The 21,107-nt window shown below is 37.7% G+C and overlaps 1 protein-coding gene across 2 annotated transcripts in view; it reads right to left on the bottom strand.

Moving 5' to 3' along the window:
• URB2 (URB2 ribosome biogenesis homolog) overlaps window positions 1-21,107 on the bottom strand; it is a 119,208-nt gene that overhangs the window by 12,622 nt on the left and 85,479 nt on the right. Inside the window, exon 10 of one of the 2 annotated variants that reach the window (XM_032430217.1) lies at window positions 13,527-14,010. The exons of the other annotated variant lie outside the window; for it this stretch is intronic. Coding sequence (XP_032286108.1) covers window positions 13,999-14,010 — 12 coding nt within the window. The 3' untranslated portion in view covers window positions 13,527-13,998. Of the gene's footprint in view, window positions 1-13,526; window positions 14,011-21,107 lie in introns of those variants that run through there. 2 annotated transcript variants of the gene reach the window in all.

Below are 21,107 nucleotides of genomic sequence, written 5' to 3'. Positions count from 1 at the left end.
AAAGAAAGAAAGAAAGAAAGAAAGAAAGAAAGAAAGAAAGAAAGAAAGAAAGAAAGAATTCAAATAAAGTCAGAAATGACGGAGGAGAAATAATAATATAGAAATACAAAGAATTATAGAGAATATTATGAAAAATGAAATGCCAACAAATTAGACAACCTAGAAGACATGGATAAATTCCTAGAAACATATAACCTTCCAAAACTGAAACAGGAAGAAATAAAAAATCTGAACAGACCAATTACTAGCAATGAAATTAAATCAGTAATCAAAAAATTCCTGACAAACCAAAGTCCAGAACAAGATGGCTTCACAGGTGAATTCTACCAAGCATTTAAAGAAGAGTTAATACTTATTCTTCTCGAACTATTCCAAAAAATAGAAGAGAAAGGAAAGCTTCCAAATTCATTCTATGAAGCCAGTATTATCCTGATGCCAAAACCAGATAAAGACACTACACAAAAGGAAAACTACAGGCTAATATCTCTGATGAACATAGATGCAAAATCCTGAACAAAATATTAGCAAACTGAATCCAACAATGCATTAAAAAAAAATCATTCACCCTGATCAAGTAGGATTTATTCCAGGGATTCAATGATGGTTTAATATTCACAAATCAATCAACATGATACATTACATTAATAAGAGAAAGGATAAAAACCATATGACCATCTCAATAGACATAGAAAAAGCATTTCACAAAGTACAACATCCATTTATGATAAAACCCTCAACAAAGTAGATTTAGAAGGAACTTCAACATAATAAAGGCTGTATAAAAAACCCACAGCTAACATCATACCCCATGGTGAAAAACTGAAAGCTTTTCCTCTAAGATTAGGAATAATGTGGATGATTAGGATGTCCACTCTCACCACTTTTATTCAACATGGTACTGGAAGTCCTAGCCACAGCAATCAGACAAAAGAAAGAAAGAAAGAAAGAAAAGGGGGGGAGAAAGGAAGAGAGGAAGAAAGGAAGAAAGGAAGGAAAAAGAAAAAGAAGGAAGGAAGGGCACCCAAATTGGTAAGAAAGAAGTTAAACTTTCACTATTTGCAGATGACATAATACTCTATACTGAAAACCCTAAAGACTCCACCAAAAAACTATTAGAACTGATCAATGAATTCAGTAAGGTTGCAGGATACAAAATTAAAATACAGAAATCAATTGCATTTCTATACACTAATAATGAAGCAGCAGAAAGAGAAATTCAGAAAACAATTCCATTTACAATTGTACCAATAATAATAATAATAATAATAAGAGGGGCGCCCGGGTGGCTCAGCCGTTAAGCATCTGCCTTCAGCTCAGGTCATGATCTCAGGGTCCTGGGATCGAGCCCCGCATCGGGCTCCCTGCTTGGCGGGAAGCCTGCTTCTCCCTCTCCCACTCCCCCTGCTTATGTTCCCTCTATCGCTGTGTCTTTCTCTGTCAAATAAATAAATAAAATCTTTAAAAAATAAAAAATAAAAAATAATAATAATAAGATACCTAGGAATAAACTTAACCAGGGAGGTGAAAGCCCTGTACTCTGATAACAATAAAACATTGATAAAAGAAATTGAAGACAACACAAATGACGAGCTATTCCATGCTAATGGACTGGAAAAGCCAACACTGTTAAAATGTCCATACTACTGAAAGCAGCCTACAGATTTAATACAATCCCTATCAAAAAGCAACAGCATTTTTGGGGTGTCTGGATGGCTTAGTCTGTTAAGCGTCCAACTAGGTTTCAGCTCAGGTCATGATCTCATGGGTCATGGTATCGAGCCCTGTGTTGGGCTCTGTGCTCAGTGGGCAGTCCACTTGAAAATTCTCTCTCTGCCCTCCCCCCGAAATAAATAAATCTTTTTTTTTAAAAGGCATTTTTCACAGAAGTAGAACAAATAATTCTGACATTTGTATAGAACCAGAAAAGACCCCAAATAGTCAAAGCTATCTTGAAAAAGAAGAACAAAACTGGAGGTATCACAATCCCAGATTTCAAGATATACTACAAAGTTGTAATAATCAAAACAGTATGGTATGGGCCCCAAAACAGACACACAAATCAATGGAACAGTATAGAGAGCCCAGAAATAAACCCACACTTACATGGTCAATTAATCTATGACAAAGTAGGCAAGAATATATATGGCACTGGGAAAACTGGACAGCTACATGCAAAAGAATGAAACTGAACCACCATCTTAATACCATACACAAAAATAAACTCAAAATTGATTAAAGACTTAAATGTGAGACATGAAACCATAAAATTCCTAGAAGAAAACATACAATAATTTCTTTGACATTAGCTGTAGCAACATTTTTTTTAAATAAATGTCTCTTCTAGCAAGGGAAACAAAACCAAAATTAAACTATGGGGACTACACCAAAATAAAAAGCTTTTACACAGTGAAGAAAATCATCAACAAAACAAAAAGGCAAAAACAATGAATCATGGATCACTACATCAAAAACTAATGATGTATTTTATGGTGACTAACATAACATAATAAAATTTAATTTTTTTAAAAAAGGCAACCTACTGAATGGATGAATATATTTGCAAATGATATAACCAATAAAGGACTGATATCAAAAATACATGAAGAACTTACACAACTCAACACCATAAAAACAAACAATCCAATTAAAAAATGGGCAGAGGACCTGAATAGACATTTTTCCACAGAAGACATACAGATGGCCAACAGACACTGGAAATATGCTCAACATCACTCATCATCAGGGAAATGTAAATTAAAACCACAATTAGATATTACTTTATACCTGTCAGAATGGCTGGAATAAAAAAAAACAAGAAATAATAAGTATTAACAAGGATGTGGGAGAAAAGGGAACCCTCGTGCACTGTTGGTAGGAATGCAAACTGATGCAGCCACCATGGAAAACAGTATGGAGGTTCCTTTAAAAATTTAAGATAGATAGATAGATAGATAGATAGATAGATAGATAGATAGATAGAATTACTATATGACCCAGTAATTCCAGTACTGGGGTATTTACCCAAAGAAAATGAAAATACTAATTCAGAAAGATACATGCACCCCTATGTTTATTGCAGCATTATTTACAATAGCCAAGATATGGAAGCCGCCCAAGTGTCCAACAACAGACAAATAGATAGAGATGTGGTAGATATATACAAGGGAATATTACTCAATCATAAAAAAGAATGAAATCTTGCCATTTGCAACAACATGGATAGACCTAGAGTATAATGCTGTGAAATAAGTCAGTCAGAGAAAGACAAATATCATATGATTTCACTCATATGTGCAATTTAAGAAACAAAACGAATGAACAAAGAAAAGAAGACAAACCAAAATATGGACTCTTAAATACAGAGAAAAAAATTGGTAGTTGGCAGACGGGAGGTGAGTGGGAAGATGGCTGAAATAGATAAAAGGGATAAAAGTGTATGCTTATCATGTTAAGCACTGAGAAATGTATAGACTCATTGAATCATTTATTGTACACTTGAAACTAATATAACACTATATGTTCATTATACCTGAATTAAAAGAAAAGAATGCCTGAAATTCTTCTAAAATTCATGAAAACTTTAAACCCACAGATCCAAGAAGCTTAACAAACCCCAATCAGCACAATAAATACAATGAAAACCACATCAAGGAACACTATAATCAAACTGAAAACTGTGATAAAGATAAAAATCGTAGAAGTAGCTAGAGAAAAAAGGCATGTTACAAACAAAGGAATAAAGATATTACTACAAACTTCTTGCCAGAAATTATGGAAGCCTAGAGACAATAGAGCAATATATTTTAAGTGCTGAAAGAAATAAAGGAAAACTATCAACTAGAATTTTATGCCCAATGCAAAAATAAAGGTGAAATAAAGACTTTCAGATGAGCAAAAGCTGAAAGAATTTCTCAACAGGCAGACACACTACAAGAAATGTAATTCTTCATGAAATTCTTCAGGCAGAAGGAAACCAATGGAACTTGGATCTACACAAAAGAATGAAAAATGCCAGGAATGGTAATATATAGGTAAACATAAGGCATTTTTCTTACTTTTAATTTTCTAAAAAAAGAATTGACCATTTAAATCAAAATAGCAACAATAAATTATGGAAGCTCAACATATATAAAAGTAAAATCCATTAAAACAATAGCATAAAGGATAGAAGAGGGAAATGGGAGAACACTGTTGTTAGGGCGCCTGGGTGGCTCAGTCATTGGGCATCTGCCTTCAGCTCAGATCATGATCCCAGGGTCCTGGGATCGAGCCCCACACTGGGCTCCCTGCTCTGCGGGAGGCCTGCTTCTCCCTCTCCCTCTGCCCCTGCTTGTGTTCCCTCTCTCGCTGTGTCTCTCTCTGTCAAATAAATAAAATCTTTAAAAAAAAAAAAAGAATACTGTTGAGTTTCTTACACTATACTTGAAGGAGTTTAATATTATTTGTAAGTAAATTTTGATATGTTAAAAATGCATATTTTCTACCTGAGCCACAATTAAAAATAAAACAGAAATATCTAACAAGCAATAGTGGAATAACATGGAATCCTAGAAATATAACAAATTAATCCAAAGAAAGCAGGAAAAGTGGGAAAAGAACAATATGGGATAAAAAGAAAACAAATAGGAACATAGTATACATAATTCCAACAATATCAATAATTATATTACATAATCTAAACACTACTATATAAAGGCAGTTACTGCCAGACTAGATTTTTAAAAGTCATAATTTAATCATATGCAATCTATAAGATATTCATATTAAAATAAAAAGACACAAGTAGGTTAGAAGTAAAAGAATGGGAAAATATAAATCATACAAACAATCCCTCCCCCCAAAAAAGCTGGTGAGCTAAAGTGGCTATATTAATATCAGAAAAGTAGATCTCAGAACAATAAATACACCAGGAAGGGGCTCCTGGGTGGCTCAGTCAATTAAAGCATCTGACTCTTGGTTTCAGCTCAGGTCATGATCTCAGGGTCCTGGGATTGAGCCCCATGTCAGGTTTCATGCTCAGCGAGGAGTCTGCTTGTCCCTCTCCCTCTGCTTCTTTCTCTCTCTCAAATAAATAAATAAAATCTTTAAATAATACATACATACATACACACATACATATATATATACATACATACACCAGGAATAAAGATGGACATTTTATATTGATAGAGGGGATCAATTCATCAGGAAGAGATAACAATTCTACATATACAAGCACTTAAAACAAAGTTTCAAAAAACAAAAAGCAAAACTGATAGAATTTAAATGAGAAATAGGCAAACCCACAATTATAATTGTAGATTCCTTCACTCCTCTCTCAGTAATTGATAGAACAAGTAAACAGAAAATTAGTAAAGATATATGAAATTTGAACAATACATAAAATAGGATGTTCACTAAGACTGTTGCTTTGGAATTGGCACTAGGGTCTATACCTGAAAACAATGGGTTCTAAGTATCTCATATTCTAAAGATATCTGCAAAAATTGGAGCCAGTATGGCCTTATTAAAAGACAACCAAATTAGCCCTCCTCCTCCCTACCATTATTCTAACTACCATCCACCTGCCTCATCACCAGCCCATATGAGAGAACAGCTGTCAAGGGGGAAAATGAAAGTTGTATGTCTCTGGCCTTGGGAGGAGTCTGAAGTTCACATTTAAGAGGCTTCCCCTAGAACAAAGCCCAGTTTTTGGAGGGAGCCCCAAGAAAATCCCTTGTAGAGCCTGAGAAAGAAAGACTACCATCTCTCCCCTCCCTGGATCCTTGCTGAGCTATAAACCAGCAAGCCGACAATGATGCAGCCACCAAAATGGAGAATAATGAGAGAATTAGTGAGAGAGCTTGATCTGTAGCCCTGGGTGTTGTGTGGCACTTGTGAGTTTGATAAAGGCACTTCCTTCTCTAGAAATTTCTGGAGGCACAAAGCTTTAGGAGTAGCTAAGAAAAATCTGTGACAGTGGTCAAGATGGGGAGTCTTAGCATCCTGAGGCAATTGAGAGTCAGAAGAGAGAAGCCCAGTCCCAATGGCCCCACAGGCAAGGAGCCCAGAGGATAGAGGTGACAAGGATATGGATGCCAAGATGATGTCCATGTGCCATGAAAGACCACTCTCAAGTCAGGATCATGAGATCTCTGCCTCTCTTTCTCTTCCAGTCCCAACACCACAGGAACTGGGAATTGAGAACCAGTGGGAGTTGAGAGACTAACGATTTCTAAAATCAGACCTCCAAATAAACCTTCCTTCTAAGATGCTGCCCTGAGGACACTGAAGGATCAACCCACATCCTCACCCTCTTAAGTGAGGCCTCTGGGTTCTGCTGGGGCTGGGGGAAAGGGATTTCAATTGCAGATTGAAATCAGATCTAAGCCTGGAGTTTCAATAACTGAAAGTCACTGGAAACCTATGGGATTGGGCCAAAAATGTTACTAATGTAAAAAATGGGGGGGGACTTGACAGAGCACAGTGATTGGAAAAACATTAAACTATTTCACGTTAATATCCCACTGAGTTCCTAGTGCTGAACAAAACCAGATTGAGTATTACTGTGTATCCAAATAGTGCACGTATTTGTCAATTTTAATGGCTTTTCATCATATTGGTATGTATTACATCATATTTATAAGCAATGATGTGCTTAATAATGTACCTATTATTGAACATTTGGGTTATTTCCATTTTTTTTTTCCTCTTAGGAAAAAGGCTGCTATAAACATCTTGGTATAAATTGCTCTATTTTTCTTCTTAGCTATTTCCTTAGGTATATGCCCCAGGACTCCCTTCCTATGCAATTCCCAGACTCACTTCTTTCCCTGTTACTCTATTGTGACATCCCATCAGCACATCAAATTGTATGAGTTGACTTTCCTTCTGTTGTAGGTGACAGCTCTCAATTCAGACTGGCTTGTACACAAAAGAGAACTTACTGGCTTATACAACTCAAAGTCCAAGGATAGAGCTGACAACAGGCCCTTCCATCCAAAGGCTCAGAGGACAGCCATCCAGCCATTTCTCCAACAGCTTTGCTCTGCTTTTCTCCAGGAGTCGATTTCATTCTCCAGCTGACATGCCTCAGGGAATCGTGATGGTGTCAGCAGCTCTCAACCTCATACCCACAATACTGTGGAAGGAATCATATCTTTCTCAGAAGCTCCAGCAAACATCTTTATTCATCTCATTGGCTCCACATGAGTTATGTGCCATCCCTGAACCAATCACAGTGGGCAGGCAGGTAAAATACAATGACAGGCTTAAAGTAGGTATGGCTGGGTGAGTGGTCAATTCATTCATGTGGTAGAAATGAGGCAAAGATGTTTCCTAAGGAACAGTTGGACTATTGTTATCAGAAAATGGAAGTATGGATTCTGGGTACCAAACAATATATGTCCACTACACCCATGAATGCATTTCTTTTTCTAGAACTGTAAACACTGAGGATAGGGATTTTATGGACATCACCATTGCATTCACCACAGCCAGAACTGAACTTCTCTATCAGAGAAGGTAAATGTTTAGTGACCATTCATTGAATAAACAAATTCCCCTAAGTAGAATAGCCAGGTTAGAGGAAATAAACTTTTTTCTAAAGATTTAATTTATTTATTTGATGAAAGAGAAAGAAAGAGAGAGGGCACAAGCAGGGGGAGTGGCAGGCAGAGGGAGAGTAAGAAGCAGGCTCCCCGCTGAGCAGGGAGCCCAACTCGGAGCTCGATCCCAGACTCTGGGATCATGACCTGAGCCAAAGCAGACACTTAATCAACTGAGCCACCCAGGCACCTCAGAAATAAACTTTCTATAAGATCTTATTACATGTTGTCAGATTTTCTCCAGAAGAAAAAAAGTATCAATGTATAATAAAATCATAATAAAAGAACAGTATAATTGTAATGTATATTAGGATAGCTATTTCTCCAAAATATTGCCAACATTGAGTTTTGTCATTTTGATTCATTCCTGGTAATACAATAAGTCTTCAGCAGATTTTTAAGCTGCTTTATTTTAGATGAATTTAGTCATTAACAAAGTTGATCATTTGCCCAACACTAAAATATATCAATTTGGCCTATTTTTTGTTTTTGTTTTTGCTTTTGTTTTGTTTTTTCCATATTTAATTGAAATCTTTATTTTTCTTAGGCAAAATACCTTTCTTTTTATGGGGCTTTAATACCTGTAACATTATTAGTCATTTTTTCTTTTTTTATTTTATTTTATTATGTTATGTTAATCACCATACATCATTAGTTTTTGATGTAGTGTTCCATGATTCATTGTTTGCATATAACACCCAGTGCTCCATTCAATATGTGCCCTCTTTAATACCCATCACCAGGCTAACCCATCCCCCCCAACCCCCTCCCCTCTAGAACCCTCAGTTTGTTTCTCAGAGTCCATAGCCTCTCATGGTTCGTCTCCCCCTCCAATTCCCCCCCCCTTCATTTTTCCCTTCCTACTATCTTCTTTTTTTTTTTTTTTAACATATAATGTATTATTTGTTTCAGAGGTACAGGTCTGTGATTCATCAGTCTTACACAGTTCACAGCGCTCACCATAGCACATACTCTCCCCAATGTCTATCACCCAGCCACCCCATCCCTCCCACTGCCCCCCACTCCAGCAACCCTCAGTTTGTTTCCTGAGATTAAGTATTCCTCATATCAGTGAGATCATATGATACATGTCTTTAAAGGACATTCAGTAAGATTTTATTTTTTTTTAAGATTTATTTATTTATTTGAAAGAGAGAGAGAGCACGCGCATGCACGCTCATGAGTGGGTGGAGGGCAGATGCAGAGGGAAAGAATCATCAAGCAGACTCTCCGCTGAGCATGGAGACCAAAATGGGGCTTGATCCCAGGACCCTGAGATCACGACTTGAGCAAGGATCAAGAGTCAGACGGTTAACTGAGCCACCCAGGCGTCCCTCAGTAAGTTTTTATAAATCCCTTTTCCCATGTTACATCTTCCAGTGTATTTTCACAGTGATTGGTCTATGAGGATTTTTTAAATTGTAGTAAAATACATATAATATACAATTTCCCATCTTAACTATTTTTAAGTGTAAGTTCAGTAGTGTTAAGTATATTCACATTGTTATGAAGACAATCTCCAGAATTCTTTTCAACTTGCAAAACTAAAATTTTATACCCATGAAACCACTCTCTATTCCTCCTTCCACCCAGCATCCTGCAACCACTATTCAACTTTCTATCCCTATGAACTTGACTATCCGAGGTACCTCATATCAATGGAATCATACTGTATTTGTCTTGTGTGACTGGCTTATTTCACTCTGCATAATGTCCTCAAGGTTCATCCATGTTGTAGCCTGTTTCAGGATTTCCTTCCCTTTTTAGGCTGAATAATATCCACTGTATGTGTATATCACATTTTGTTCATTTATTCATCCATCAAGGGACACGGGTCATTTTCACCTTTTGGCTATTGTAAATAATGCTGCTACAAACATGGGTGTACAAATACCTATTCAAGACCTTGTTTACCATAGCGGCTACTCCATTTCACATTCCCACCAACAGTGCATAAGGGTCCCAATTTCTCCATATCCTTGCCTACATTTGTTGTTTTCTGGGTTTGTTTTTACTGTAGCCATCCTAATGGGTATGATCTGAGTATTTGATATCCCATAAAAAAGATGTGGAGCACAAGGTGGGTAGCAATGTATTAAAGGTGTCAAGAGGGAATTTCTGCCAAGAAAGCAGACAATGACAGTCTCTCCTTGGCAGCCAGTTTGGTCCCTCTCCTACAACTACATGTAAATTTTGAAAAAAGAAACATTTCAGTTCTTGTTCTCAAAAACTAAAAAATTCTGGAGAAGTATGGGTTGTTCCTATTGGAATTATATTCCTCGTGTCATTGCCAGGAAGCCAGACATTTTCTGGAGATAAGAAAGAATCCTACCTTTTAACATATGTGACAGTGGCAAAGAGAGAATAATGGAAAAGGAAAATAAACAAGAGGACAAATGATAGGAAATATCATACATTTCAAGGGAGACATTCAGTGTGTAGGAGAAAGGAAGAGTAAAAGTAAAGAAACCACTGGCTGCAAGTCCTTTGCAGGCCACCAGCAATAAGGACAGCAGAAATATCTTGAGAAAAGAAAACAGAGAATAATGGATTTATTCATTTATTTATGGAGCTTGCCCTAGATGTCAGGCATTGTTCAAGACACTGAAGACTACACCATTGAATAAAACAGACAAATTGGTCCTTCACGGAGCTTTCATCGTAATGGTAGGAGATTAATAATTAAATAAACATACAGCATTACAGATGGGGAGCTCTATGGAGAATGATACAGGGCAAGGATAAAAGGGAGTATGTCATCAGGGGGTGGCCCATGTTCTTATTTATACAGAAAGATGAGGAAAGGATCCTCTATTACAGTGACATTTGAACATAGGTCTGAAGGAAGAGAGAGAATGAGAGGGAGTGAGCCATGCAGTATCTGGGGAAAGAAATCCAAGCAGAAGAAAGAGAATGTGCAAAAGCCCTGGGGCAGTAACAAGCTTAAGCGTGTTGGAGGAATAGTAAGGAGACCAGTGTGGCTTAAAGGGATGGATGAAGGGAAAGTGTTAGGAAGTGGTGTCAGTGAGTAGGAGGGTGCCAAATCGTGTTAGAGACTTGGGCTCTTATTCTGACTGAGCTGGCAAGACATTAGGGAGTTGGAATGGAGAAGAGGTGTGACCTGATTTATGTTTTTAAAATATCATTTAGTCAGAGTATTTGGGCAAGAAGAGAAGACTGTCTGTGGCTGAATTAGAAGCAGAAAAACCAGTTAGGAGGTGACTGCCATAATCCAGGACAGATGGTAGTAGCTGGGACAAGGGTACAAGTGATGGCAGTGGAAGGAAGCTGTCCAAGCTCAGATACATTTTGAAGGTTGAACTGTCAACACTGGGTGATGGTTTGGATGTGCAGTGTGAGAAAAAGAGAGGGTTCAAGGACGAGTCCGGACTTCTGCCTGAGCAACTGTAGGACTGGATTGCCATTTACTGAGAAGAGGAGGAACCGATGTGGTGAGAGAAACCAGGAGCTGGCTAGAAGTGTGGCAGTTGAATAGGCCGCTCAGGGAGAAGGTCAGGGCTAGAAAGGCAGCCCAAGACACAGCCCCAGCCACCTCTGACCTCTGACTGTGAACTGTTGCCAGCAACCTGCCTGAGAAAGATTGGAAACTACAGCATAACTCACATCCCTCACATTTATATGCTATAAGGTATCGATAACATAGGCTTGCATAGGTGCAAAACTTAGAACTTGGTAACAATTATATGTATGTTTATATATAATGTAACAACATATTTTCAAGTAATATCTTCCTGTAAAGACTAGATCTTCTGTGTGATCCACATCTTGCCTACCTCTCCATCCTCTTCTCCTTGCTCTCTATTCATATTGTCTTCCTGTTGGCTTCTCAAATCTTCCATGCTTCCTCTCACCACAGGGCCTTTGCACATGCTTTACCCTCCACCCAGAGCCTCATGCCCTTATTCACTCCCCAGGAAACTCCTCCAGCACATCTTTCAGATCTCAGTTCCTACATCTCTTCCTTGGTAAACCTTACCCACAGCCTCAGCCTAAGCCAGGTCCCTGTACTCTAGGCCATCCCAGAATTGCCAATCCCTCTTTCCAGTGATAGTTTTATATTTATTTTAGTAATTACTTGATTAATATCCCTCTCACTCATTAGAATATAAGAATAATATAGGATTTTGTTCAGAATAGTTTCTTTAGGAAATTGCCTGTATCCAGCACAGATACTCAATTATTGTTGAATCAGTGAATTAAGTAGGAAGAAATTCAGACATAAGATTTTCCCTTAATTCTTTGAGAAATACAAAGGACAAATGTGGTTGCTAAGGTTTAAGTCCTTTACTTCAATACTAATAATCCCTGAAAAACTATGCTAAAGTAAAAAATACGAAAACTTTTTAATGCATTTATGTATTATAAGAGGATTATATTTCCAAAGAGATAAAAAATCGTAAAATTGCTCCTTACGCCAGGACTTTTTGACTTGATATTTGATGACATTTTCAGCATTCTGTACAATTTTTAAATTTTGTCCTTTTTCTTTCACAGTTGAATACACTCTCAACTAGCCTGACTCTAAAGAACATGCAACTGAGACTAAAGTTTCCTCTGTCAGCATACCTAATGATTTGCATTATTGTTTCAATCAAATTAAGTTTATTAGACCTATACTCCTCTTTGTATTTAAGAGGTGATTGCTAAAGGGGAGGTGGATGAGGGGATGGGCAATATAGACGAAGGGGATTAAGAGGTACAAACTTCCAATTATAAAATAAATAAGTCACGGAGATGAAAAGTACAGCATATGGAATATAGTCAGTAATACTGTCATAATGTTGTATAGTGACAGATAATGACTACACTTGTGGTAAGCACTGAGTAATGTATAGAATTGTTAAATCACTATGTTAAATCATCTGAAGCTAATATAACATTGTATGTCAACTAAACTTCAATAATACATTTTTTAAAAAGACCTATCCTCTTTATCACTATTATTGACTTTTATCTTCCTTTCATTTTTATAAAATAAGGACAAATGCAATAAAATATTTAACTGCATACACTATTGTACAGACATTAATGGTGACAGTACCCAAGTATTGCTGTTGGCTTCCAGGCCAGGTCCCACTAAGCTGCAGATCAAAATGCTCACCTATCATGGAGCATCAATGCAAGCGGAAAAGAAAACTTACTAGTTTTCTTAAAGATTGTATTCTTCAAAGATCGCAAATATTTTCATTATATAGCAATTCCATAATTTATGTGACCATTTACTTAAAAATTTTTTTTACTATAGTTGACACATGACATTAGTTTCAGGTGTACAATATAGGGATTCAACACTCTATACATTATGCTATGCTCACCACAGGTGTAGGTACCATCTGTCACCATACAGCACTATTATAATACCATTAAATATATTCCCTATGCTGTAACTTTTATTACCATGATTTATTCATTCCATAACTGAAAGTCTGTACCTTCCACCCCCCTTCACCCATTTTGCCCAGCAACCCTCTCCCCTCTGGCAACCAGCAGTTTGTTCCCTGTCTTTATAGGTCTGACTCTGATTAAAAAACAAACACACTAATTGTTAAGAACAAGAGAGTTAAATAATTATAAGTAGGATAAAATTTCATAAGTAATAAAAAAGATACTAATCATCTGGTGGTGGAGAAAGAAGTATAAAGCTAAAATAAAAACCACAATAAAGTGCTCTGGTATAGGACACCAACAGTGATTTGGGGAAAGTGATTCTAAGCTGATTGATCATAAAAAGCCACTTGGATTATGTGGAATTTAAACAAGGTCATGGAGGGGCGCCTGGGTGGCTCAGTCGTTAGGCATCTGCCTTCAGCTCAGGTCATGATCCCAGGGTCCTGGGATCGAGGCCCGCATAGGGCTCTCTGCTCAGCGGGAAGCCTGCTTCTTCCTCTCCCACTCCCCCTGTTTGTCTTCCCTCTCTTGCTGTCTTTCTCTGTCAAATAAATAAATAAATAATTTTTAAAAAAGAAATAAACAAGGTCACGGAAAAAAGTTGACAAGGCAATAGCAGAAAGAGATCAACCCAGGAATAACATCTTAGAAGAAAGGAAAATAGGAAACTCCAGAAATCCATCTTTCCACCTATACAACTATTAAACTGGCTGGAACAGTCAGACACTTGCAGCACTCAGGGAAGTCCTTGATGAAGAGGCCAGTGAATTTCAGTGAATTTCAGCCTCTTTGCATGGTAGAGATTACCGGCTACTATGGCAAGCCTCTGTGCAGATGCTGGCCTGCATTTCTTGGGTGGCTTGTTGGAACTTGTTGTTGCAATAACACCTTCTCTTCCAAATATCAAGGCTGTGTGTTCTGATTGCTGATTGCTCCTTTTGAGAACTCAAGGGCTGGCAGCCATTGTTTCAATCTTCATGGGCTGGAGTGGCTTCCAGGGAACTTAAAGACACTCCTCAATTGAAACAGAAAAAACATTTGACAAATGTCAACACCATTTCATGATAAAATAACACTCCACAAACCAGTAAAAGAAGGAAACTTCCTAGCATAATAAAGGCCACATATGAAAAACTCTCACCTAACATCATATTCAATCAATTCATATTCTGTCAAAGACTGAAAGCTTCTCCCCTAAGATTGGGAACAAGACAAGGATGCCCACTTTGCAACTAATATTCAGCATATTACTGAAAGTTCTAGCCAGAGCAAATAGGCAAGAAAAAGAAATTAAAAGCATCTAAATTGGAAAGGAAGAAGTAAAATTATCTCTATTCACAGATGACATGATCTCACAGGTAGAAAGCCCTAAGGACTCCACCAAAAAGAAAAAGAAAAAAGAAAAATTGTTAGAGCCAATAAATGAATGCAGCAAATTTCAGTATGCAAAATCAACACTCAAAAATTAATTGCATTTCTGTAACTAGAAATGAACAACTCAAAAAGGAAACCAAGAAACAATTCCATTTACAATATCATCAAAAAGAATTAAATACTTAGGAATAAATTTAAGCAAGAAGGCAAAAGACTTGCAAAAAGGAATTTTTAAAGACTTAAATAAATGGAAAGGTGTCCCATGATCATAGATCAGAAGACTTAATACTGTTAATACAACAATACTAGTGATCTACAGATTCAGTACAATCCCTATCAAAATTCCAATGGTTTTTTTGCAGAAATAGAAAAACCCATCCCAAAATTCATATGTAATCTCAAACAACACTGAATAGCCAAATCAATCTTTAAAAAGAAGAGCAAAGTTAGAGAACTTTCACTTCTTGATTTCAAAACTTAGTACAAAACAACACTAATCAAAACAGAATAGTACTGGTATAAGGGAAGACATATAGACAAATTGACTAGAATAGAGAGCCCAGAAATAAACTCTCACATATATGGTCAATTGATTACCAACAAGATTGCCAAGACCACTACTGGGCATTTAACCCAAAGAAAATGAAAACACAACTTGAAAAGATACATGTCCCCTATATATATGGTAGCGTTATTTATAAAAGCCAAGATATGGAGGCAACCTAAGTGTCCAGCAATAGACGAAGATGTGGTATACACACACAAAGGAATATTACTCAGCCACAAAAAGGAATGAGATCTTGCCACCTGCAACAACATGGATGGACCTAGGAGGTATTATGCTAAGTGAAATAAGGCAGAGAAAGACAAATACCACATGATTTCACGTATATGTGGAATCTAAAAGCCAAAAGAAATGAACAAAAAGACAAACAAGGCAGAAACAGACCCCCCTACAAAGAACAAACTGGTGGTTGCCAGAGGGGAGGGGGATAGAGGGATGGGCAAAATGAGTGAAGGGGAGTGGGATGTACAGGCTTCCAGTTATGGAATGGATAAGTCATGGGGATGAAAGATATAGCATAGAGAATATAGTCAATGGTATCGTAATAGTGTTATATGGTGACAGATGGTAGTTATGTTCGTGGTGAGCACAGCATACATACAGTTGTTGAATCACTATGTTGTACACCTCAGACTAATGTAGCACTGTGTATAAACTATACTTCAATTAAAAAAATAGTAAAATTTTTCAATAAAAAATTTTTTAAAAGATTGCCAAGACTATTCAATGGGGAAAAGATTGTCTTTTCAAAAAATGGAGCTGGGAAAACAGGATATCCACATGCAAAACAATGTAGTTGGACTCACACCTCATACTATACAAAAACTAACTCAAAATGAATCAAAGACATAAATTTAAAAGCTAAATCAATAAACTCTTAGAAGAACACATGGAAGAAAAGCTTCACGACATTGGATTTGGTAATGATTTCTTGGATATGACACCAAAAGTACAGGCAACAAAAGAAAAAAATTGATAAATTAGACTTCATCAAAATTTTAAAACTTTGTGAATTAAAGGATGCTATCAACAGAGTGACAGGACAATGCACAGAATGGAAGAAAATATTTCAAATCGTGTATCTCATAAGTGGTTAATATGTAGAATATATAAAGGTCTTCTAAAACTCAACAGCAACAACAATAAACCCAATTCAAAATGGGCAAAGGATTTGGAAAAACATTTCTCCAAAAAAGACATACACATGGCCAATAAGCACATAAAAGATGTCAACATCTGGGCACCTGGGTGGTTCAGTCAGTTAAGCGTCTGCCTTTGGCTCAGGTCATGATCTCAGGGTCCTGGGATGGAGTCCCACAATGGGCTCCCCGCTCAGTGGGGAGTCTGCTTCTCCTTCTCACTCTCCCTCTGTGCTCTCCTTCTCTTTATCTCTCTCTCAAGTAAATAAATAAAAACTTAAAAAAATTAAAGATGTCAACATCCTTAGTCATTAGAGAAATGTAAATCCAAACCACAGTAAGACACCATTTCACATCCATTAGGATAGCTATTAAGGAAAATCAGAAAAGAACAAGTGTTGGTGAGGAGTGAAGCAACCAGAACTCTTGTGCACTGCTGCTGGGAACATGAAATGCTGCCTCCACTGTGGAACACCGTGTGGAGGTTCCTCGGAAAGTTAAACATAGAAGTACCACATGATCCAGCAACCCCACTCCTAGGTAGATGCCCAAAAGAACTGAAAGCAGGCCCTCAAACAGGTATTTGTACACCAACATTTATAGTAGCATTATTTACAATAGCCAAAGGGTGGAAATAATCTCAACATCCATGAACAGATGAATGGATAAAGAAAATGTGGCATAGCCATACAATGGAATTATCTAACCATAAAAAGAAATAAAATTCTGATACATGCTACAAAATGGATAAATCCTGAAAATGGTATGCTAGACAAAATTAGCCAGACATAAAAGGATAAATACAATAGGATTCCACTGATATGAGGTACACAGAACAGGCAAATAAAGTAGGATGGAAGCAACCCAGGGTTGCCAGGAATGGGAATGAAGGGTTATTGTTTAATGGATACAGAGTTTCTATTTGGGATGATGAGAATTTCTGGAAATGGCTCATGGTGGTGGTTACAAAAACACTGTGAACATACTTAATGCCATTGCATTGTTCAATTAAAATGGTTAAAATGGTAAACGTTGATGTGTATTAAGGAGGGCACAGGCGGTGATGAGCACTGGGTGTTACACACAACTAATGAATCGGTGAACATCACATCAAAACCTAATGAGGTACTTTATATTGGCTAATTGAACATAATAATAAAAAAATTTTTAAATGATAAATGTTATATTTTGTATTTTACCACCATACGTAAACAAAACAAAATAAAATAAGGGGATCAACCCAGGCAGAGGCTGAAGGATGATGCTTCTTGCCAGCACTGTGAAGAGCACGTAAGTTTGGATGTCCCCCGAGTGCCAGGAGCACTGCCCTGTTTGGGAGAGGAGAGGAGCTGCAGGGGCCTATGGAGGTAGCCTGCCAGCTGGACCTAAAGTCAGGAAGAGATATCTGAGTCTGCCTAGAGCATCAGGACCAGGACAGGGCATCAGGCACATCAACAAAACGTAGTCTCTAGGATGGTAGACACCCTCTCTGCATTCATTTTATCGCTAGCTCCTGACACAAAATGGACACTCAGTAGGTATTTGTTGAATGAATGAATGAATGAATCAATCAATCAATCAATACTGAAATCGCTCTCAAACAATATAATAATGTATGATATCAGAATGCATCTGCATGTATCAGAATCCCTAGAGGGCTTGTCAAAACACAGGTTGCTGGGCCCAGAGCTCCTGATTCAATAGACTGGGGATGGGGCCTGAGAATTTGCATTTCTTACAAGTTCCCAGGTTATGCTGATGCTGCTAGTCTGGGACCACTGATTTAGAAGAAACAATTTCCATGGAACAAATAATCCTAAAATTTGTATGGAACCAGAAAAGACCCCAAATAGCCAGAGGAATGTTGAAAAAGAAAAGCAAAGACGGTGGCATCACAATTCCGGACCCCAAGCTCTATTACAAAGCTGTAATCATCAAGACAGTATGGTACTGGCACAAAAAACAGACACATAGATCAATGGAACAGAATAGAGAGCCCAGAAATGGACCCTCAACTCTATGGTCAACTAATCTTCGACAAAGCAGGAAAGAATGTCCAATGAAAAAAGACAGTCTCTTCAACAAATGGTGTTGGGAAAATTGGACAGCCACATGCAGAAGAATAAAACTGGACCATTTCCTTACACCACACACAAAAATAGACTCAAAATGGATGAAAAACCTCAATGTGAGACAGGAATCCATCAAAATCCTAGAGAAGAACATAGACAGCAACCTCCTCGACCTCAGCTGCAGCAACTTCTTCCTAAAAACATCGCCAAAGGCAAGGGAAGCAAGGGCAAAAATGAACTATTGGGACTTCATCAAGATAAAAAGCTTTTGCAAAGCAAAGGAAACAGTCAACAAAACCAAAAGACAACCGACAGAATGGGAGAAGATATTTGCAAATGACATATCAGATAAAGGGCTAGTATCCAAAATCTATAAAGAACTTATCAAACTCAACACCCAAAGAACAAAGAATCCAATCAAGAAACGGGCAGAAGACATGAACAGACATTTCTGCAAAGAGGACATCCAAATGGCCAACAGACATATGAAAAAGTGCTCAACATCACTCGGCATCAGGGAAACCCAAATCAAAACCTCAATGAGATATCACCTCACACCAGTCAGAATGGCTAAAATTAACAAGTCAGGAAATGACAGATGTTGGCGGGGATGTGGAGAAAGGGGAACCCTTCCACACTGTTGGTGGGAATGCAAGCTGGTGCAGCCACTCTGGAAAACAGTATGGAGGTTCCTCAAAAAGTTGAAAATAGAGCTACCCTACAACCCAGCAATTGCACTACTGGGTATTTACCCCAAAGATACAAATGTAGTGATCTGAAGGGGTACATGCATCCCAATGTTTATAGCAGCAATGTCCACAATAGCCAAACTATGGGAAGAGCCAAGATGTCCATCAACAGATGAATGGATAAAGAAGATGTGGTATATATCTACAATGGACTATTACGCAGCCATCAAAAAAATGAAATCTTACCATTTGCAAAGCCATGGATGGAACTAGAGGGTATTATGCTAAGCAAAGTAAGTCAATCAGAGAAAGATAAGTATTATATGATCTCACTGATATGAGGAATTTGAGAAACAAGACAGAGGACCATAGGAGAAGGGAGGGAAAAATGAAACAAGATGAAACCAGAGAGGGAGACAAACCATAAGAGACTCTTAGTCTCAGGGAACAAACTGAGGGTTGCTGGATTGGTGGGGGGTGGGAGGGATGGAGTGGCTGGGTGATGGACATTGGGGAGGGTATGTGCTATGGTGAGCACTGTGAATTGTGTAAGACTGATGAATCACAGACCTGTACCTCTGAAACAAATAATACATTATATGTTAAAAAAAAAAAAAAGGAGCTAGTAGGAAGGGAAAAATGAAGGGGAGGAATCAGAGGGGGAGAAGAACCATGAGAGACTATGGACTCTGAGAAACAAACTGAGGGTTCTAGAAGGGAGGGGGGTAGGGGGATGGGTTAGCTCGGTGATGGGTATTAAGGAGGGCACGTTCTGCATGGAGCACTGGTGTTATACACAAACAATGAATCATGGAACACTACATCAAAAACTAATGATGTAATGTATGGTAACTAACATAACATAATAAAATTAAATTTAAAAAAAGAAACAATTTCCATAATTGGAAGACCAGCTCCTTGCTCAAATTTCTGTGTTAATATGTAAACCCCTAGGTTATTGTAAAAAAAAAAAAAAAAAAAAAGCTCAGGCTGAGGAACCCAAAACATGATTGAGATTGAATTTCTTGCTACCCTGAGTGGGAGATGTTGAAAGCCAAATTTAATTAGACTTAAGAAAAAGAAATATGGCTTTTCTTGTGTATGATTGTTAAAATTTTACTCAATAAACGGGTGAAGAAACCAATTCATGAAGAAAGCAAATCCTCAGTGAGATCCCACACAGGCAAAAAGAGAGGCAGACTGAAATTCTGAGTGTTCTGCTAACTAGCTGTATGACTTTGGTGAAATATCCAACCTTTCTGGATTTCAAATACTGTACCTATAAAACAGAGATGATTGCAGCAAACTCATGGGGCTTATCATAAACATCAGGTGAGATAGAGTAAGTAAAATATAGGAGAAACTCTCTTACCCAATTTCTACTTAAACAACTTGCCAGTTTAACCATCTCTCTTCCTGACCTAAGCCTATTGGTCGAGGCCAGCAGCAGGCTCACAGCCCACATGCCTTTCCCTGTCCTTCCCTGTCCTCCCGCTCCCACCAATGGAGTGAAAGTCATTCCACAATCAGGTGCATCTACTATCAAACCTGTTTGCTAGTTGCATTTTATATTGTAACTATGTAATTTAACTAAATATTACTTAAATCCATGAAATACGAGTGCAAAAAGAAAGAACATTATTGTTTCTGTGAAAAATAACTTGAATGCTTTGGGAAGTGTCCATAAAGGCAAGTTGTTAAAATAAATTACTATCAGATTACATGTACAAGAGCCACCTTGAGGAAGAGTTGGTGGGAATAGTAAAAATCTAGAAAGATTCTGCTCTATTGCAACCACATATCTTTCAGTGTTTGCTCCACTTTAAAGACTTCTAACCTGGAAATCTTAGATAATGGATCACCAGATGTGGTTTATGCAAGAATAAGGATCTAGAATGCAGTCAGGCATCGTCCTCAAAGAAGGGATCTCGGCCACAAATCAATAGTTTGGCAAAGAAATGTACGGATTTATGCTTTCACTTAAAGTAGAAGTTTAAGGTCTGAGTACAACACTTTGTATGATTCCCTGCTTCCACTGACTTTTTTTTTATTATGTTATGTTAATCACCATACATTACATCATTAGTTTTTGATGTAGTGTCCTCCGCTGACCTTTTAACAGACCAAAATACCAGTCCTAGTCACGTCCGATAAGAAGTGCTCACAGCGCTTGGCAATCGCTAAATGTTCCTTCTCCCACTACCACCCGCTACCACCTTGAAAGGTCGATCTGGTTTCACACCCAAATGCCATTCCTGTTCTTTAACATTTCA

Source organism: Phoca vitulina, unplaced genomic scaffold (genome assembly GCF_004348235.1).
Source record: "Phoca vitulina isolate PV1807 unplaced genomic scaffold, GSC_HSeal_1.0 scaffold43, whole genome shotgun sequence".
Taxonomy (NCBI): domain Eukaryota; kingdom Metazoa; phylum Chordata; class Mammalia; order Carnivora; family Phocidae; genus Phoca; species Phoca vitulina.
This window is presented reverse-complemented; position numbering and strand designations above follow the sequence as displayed.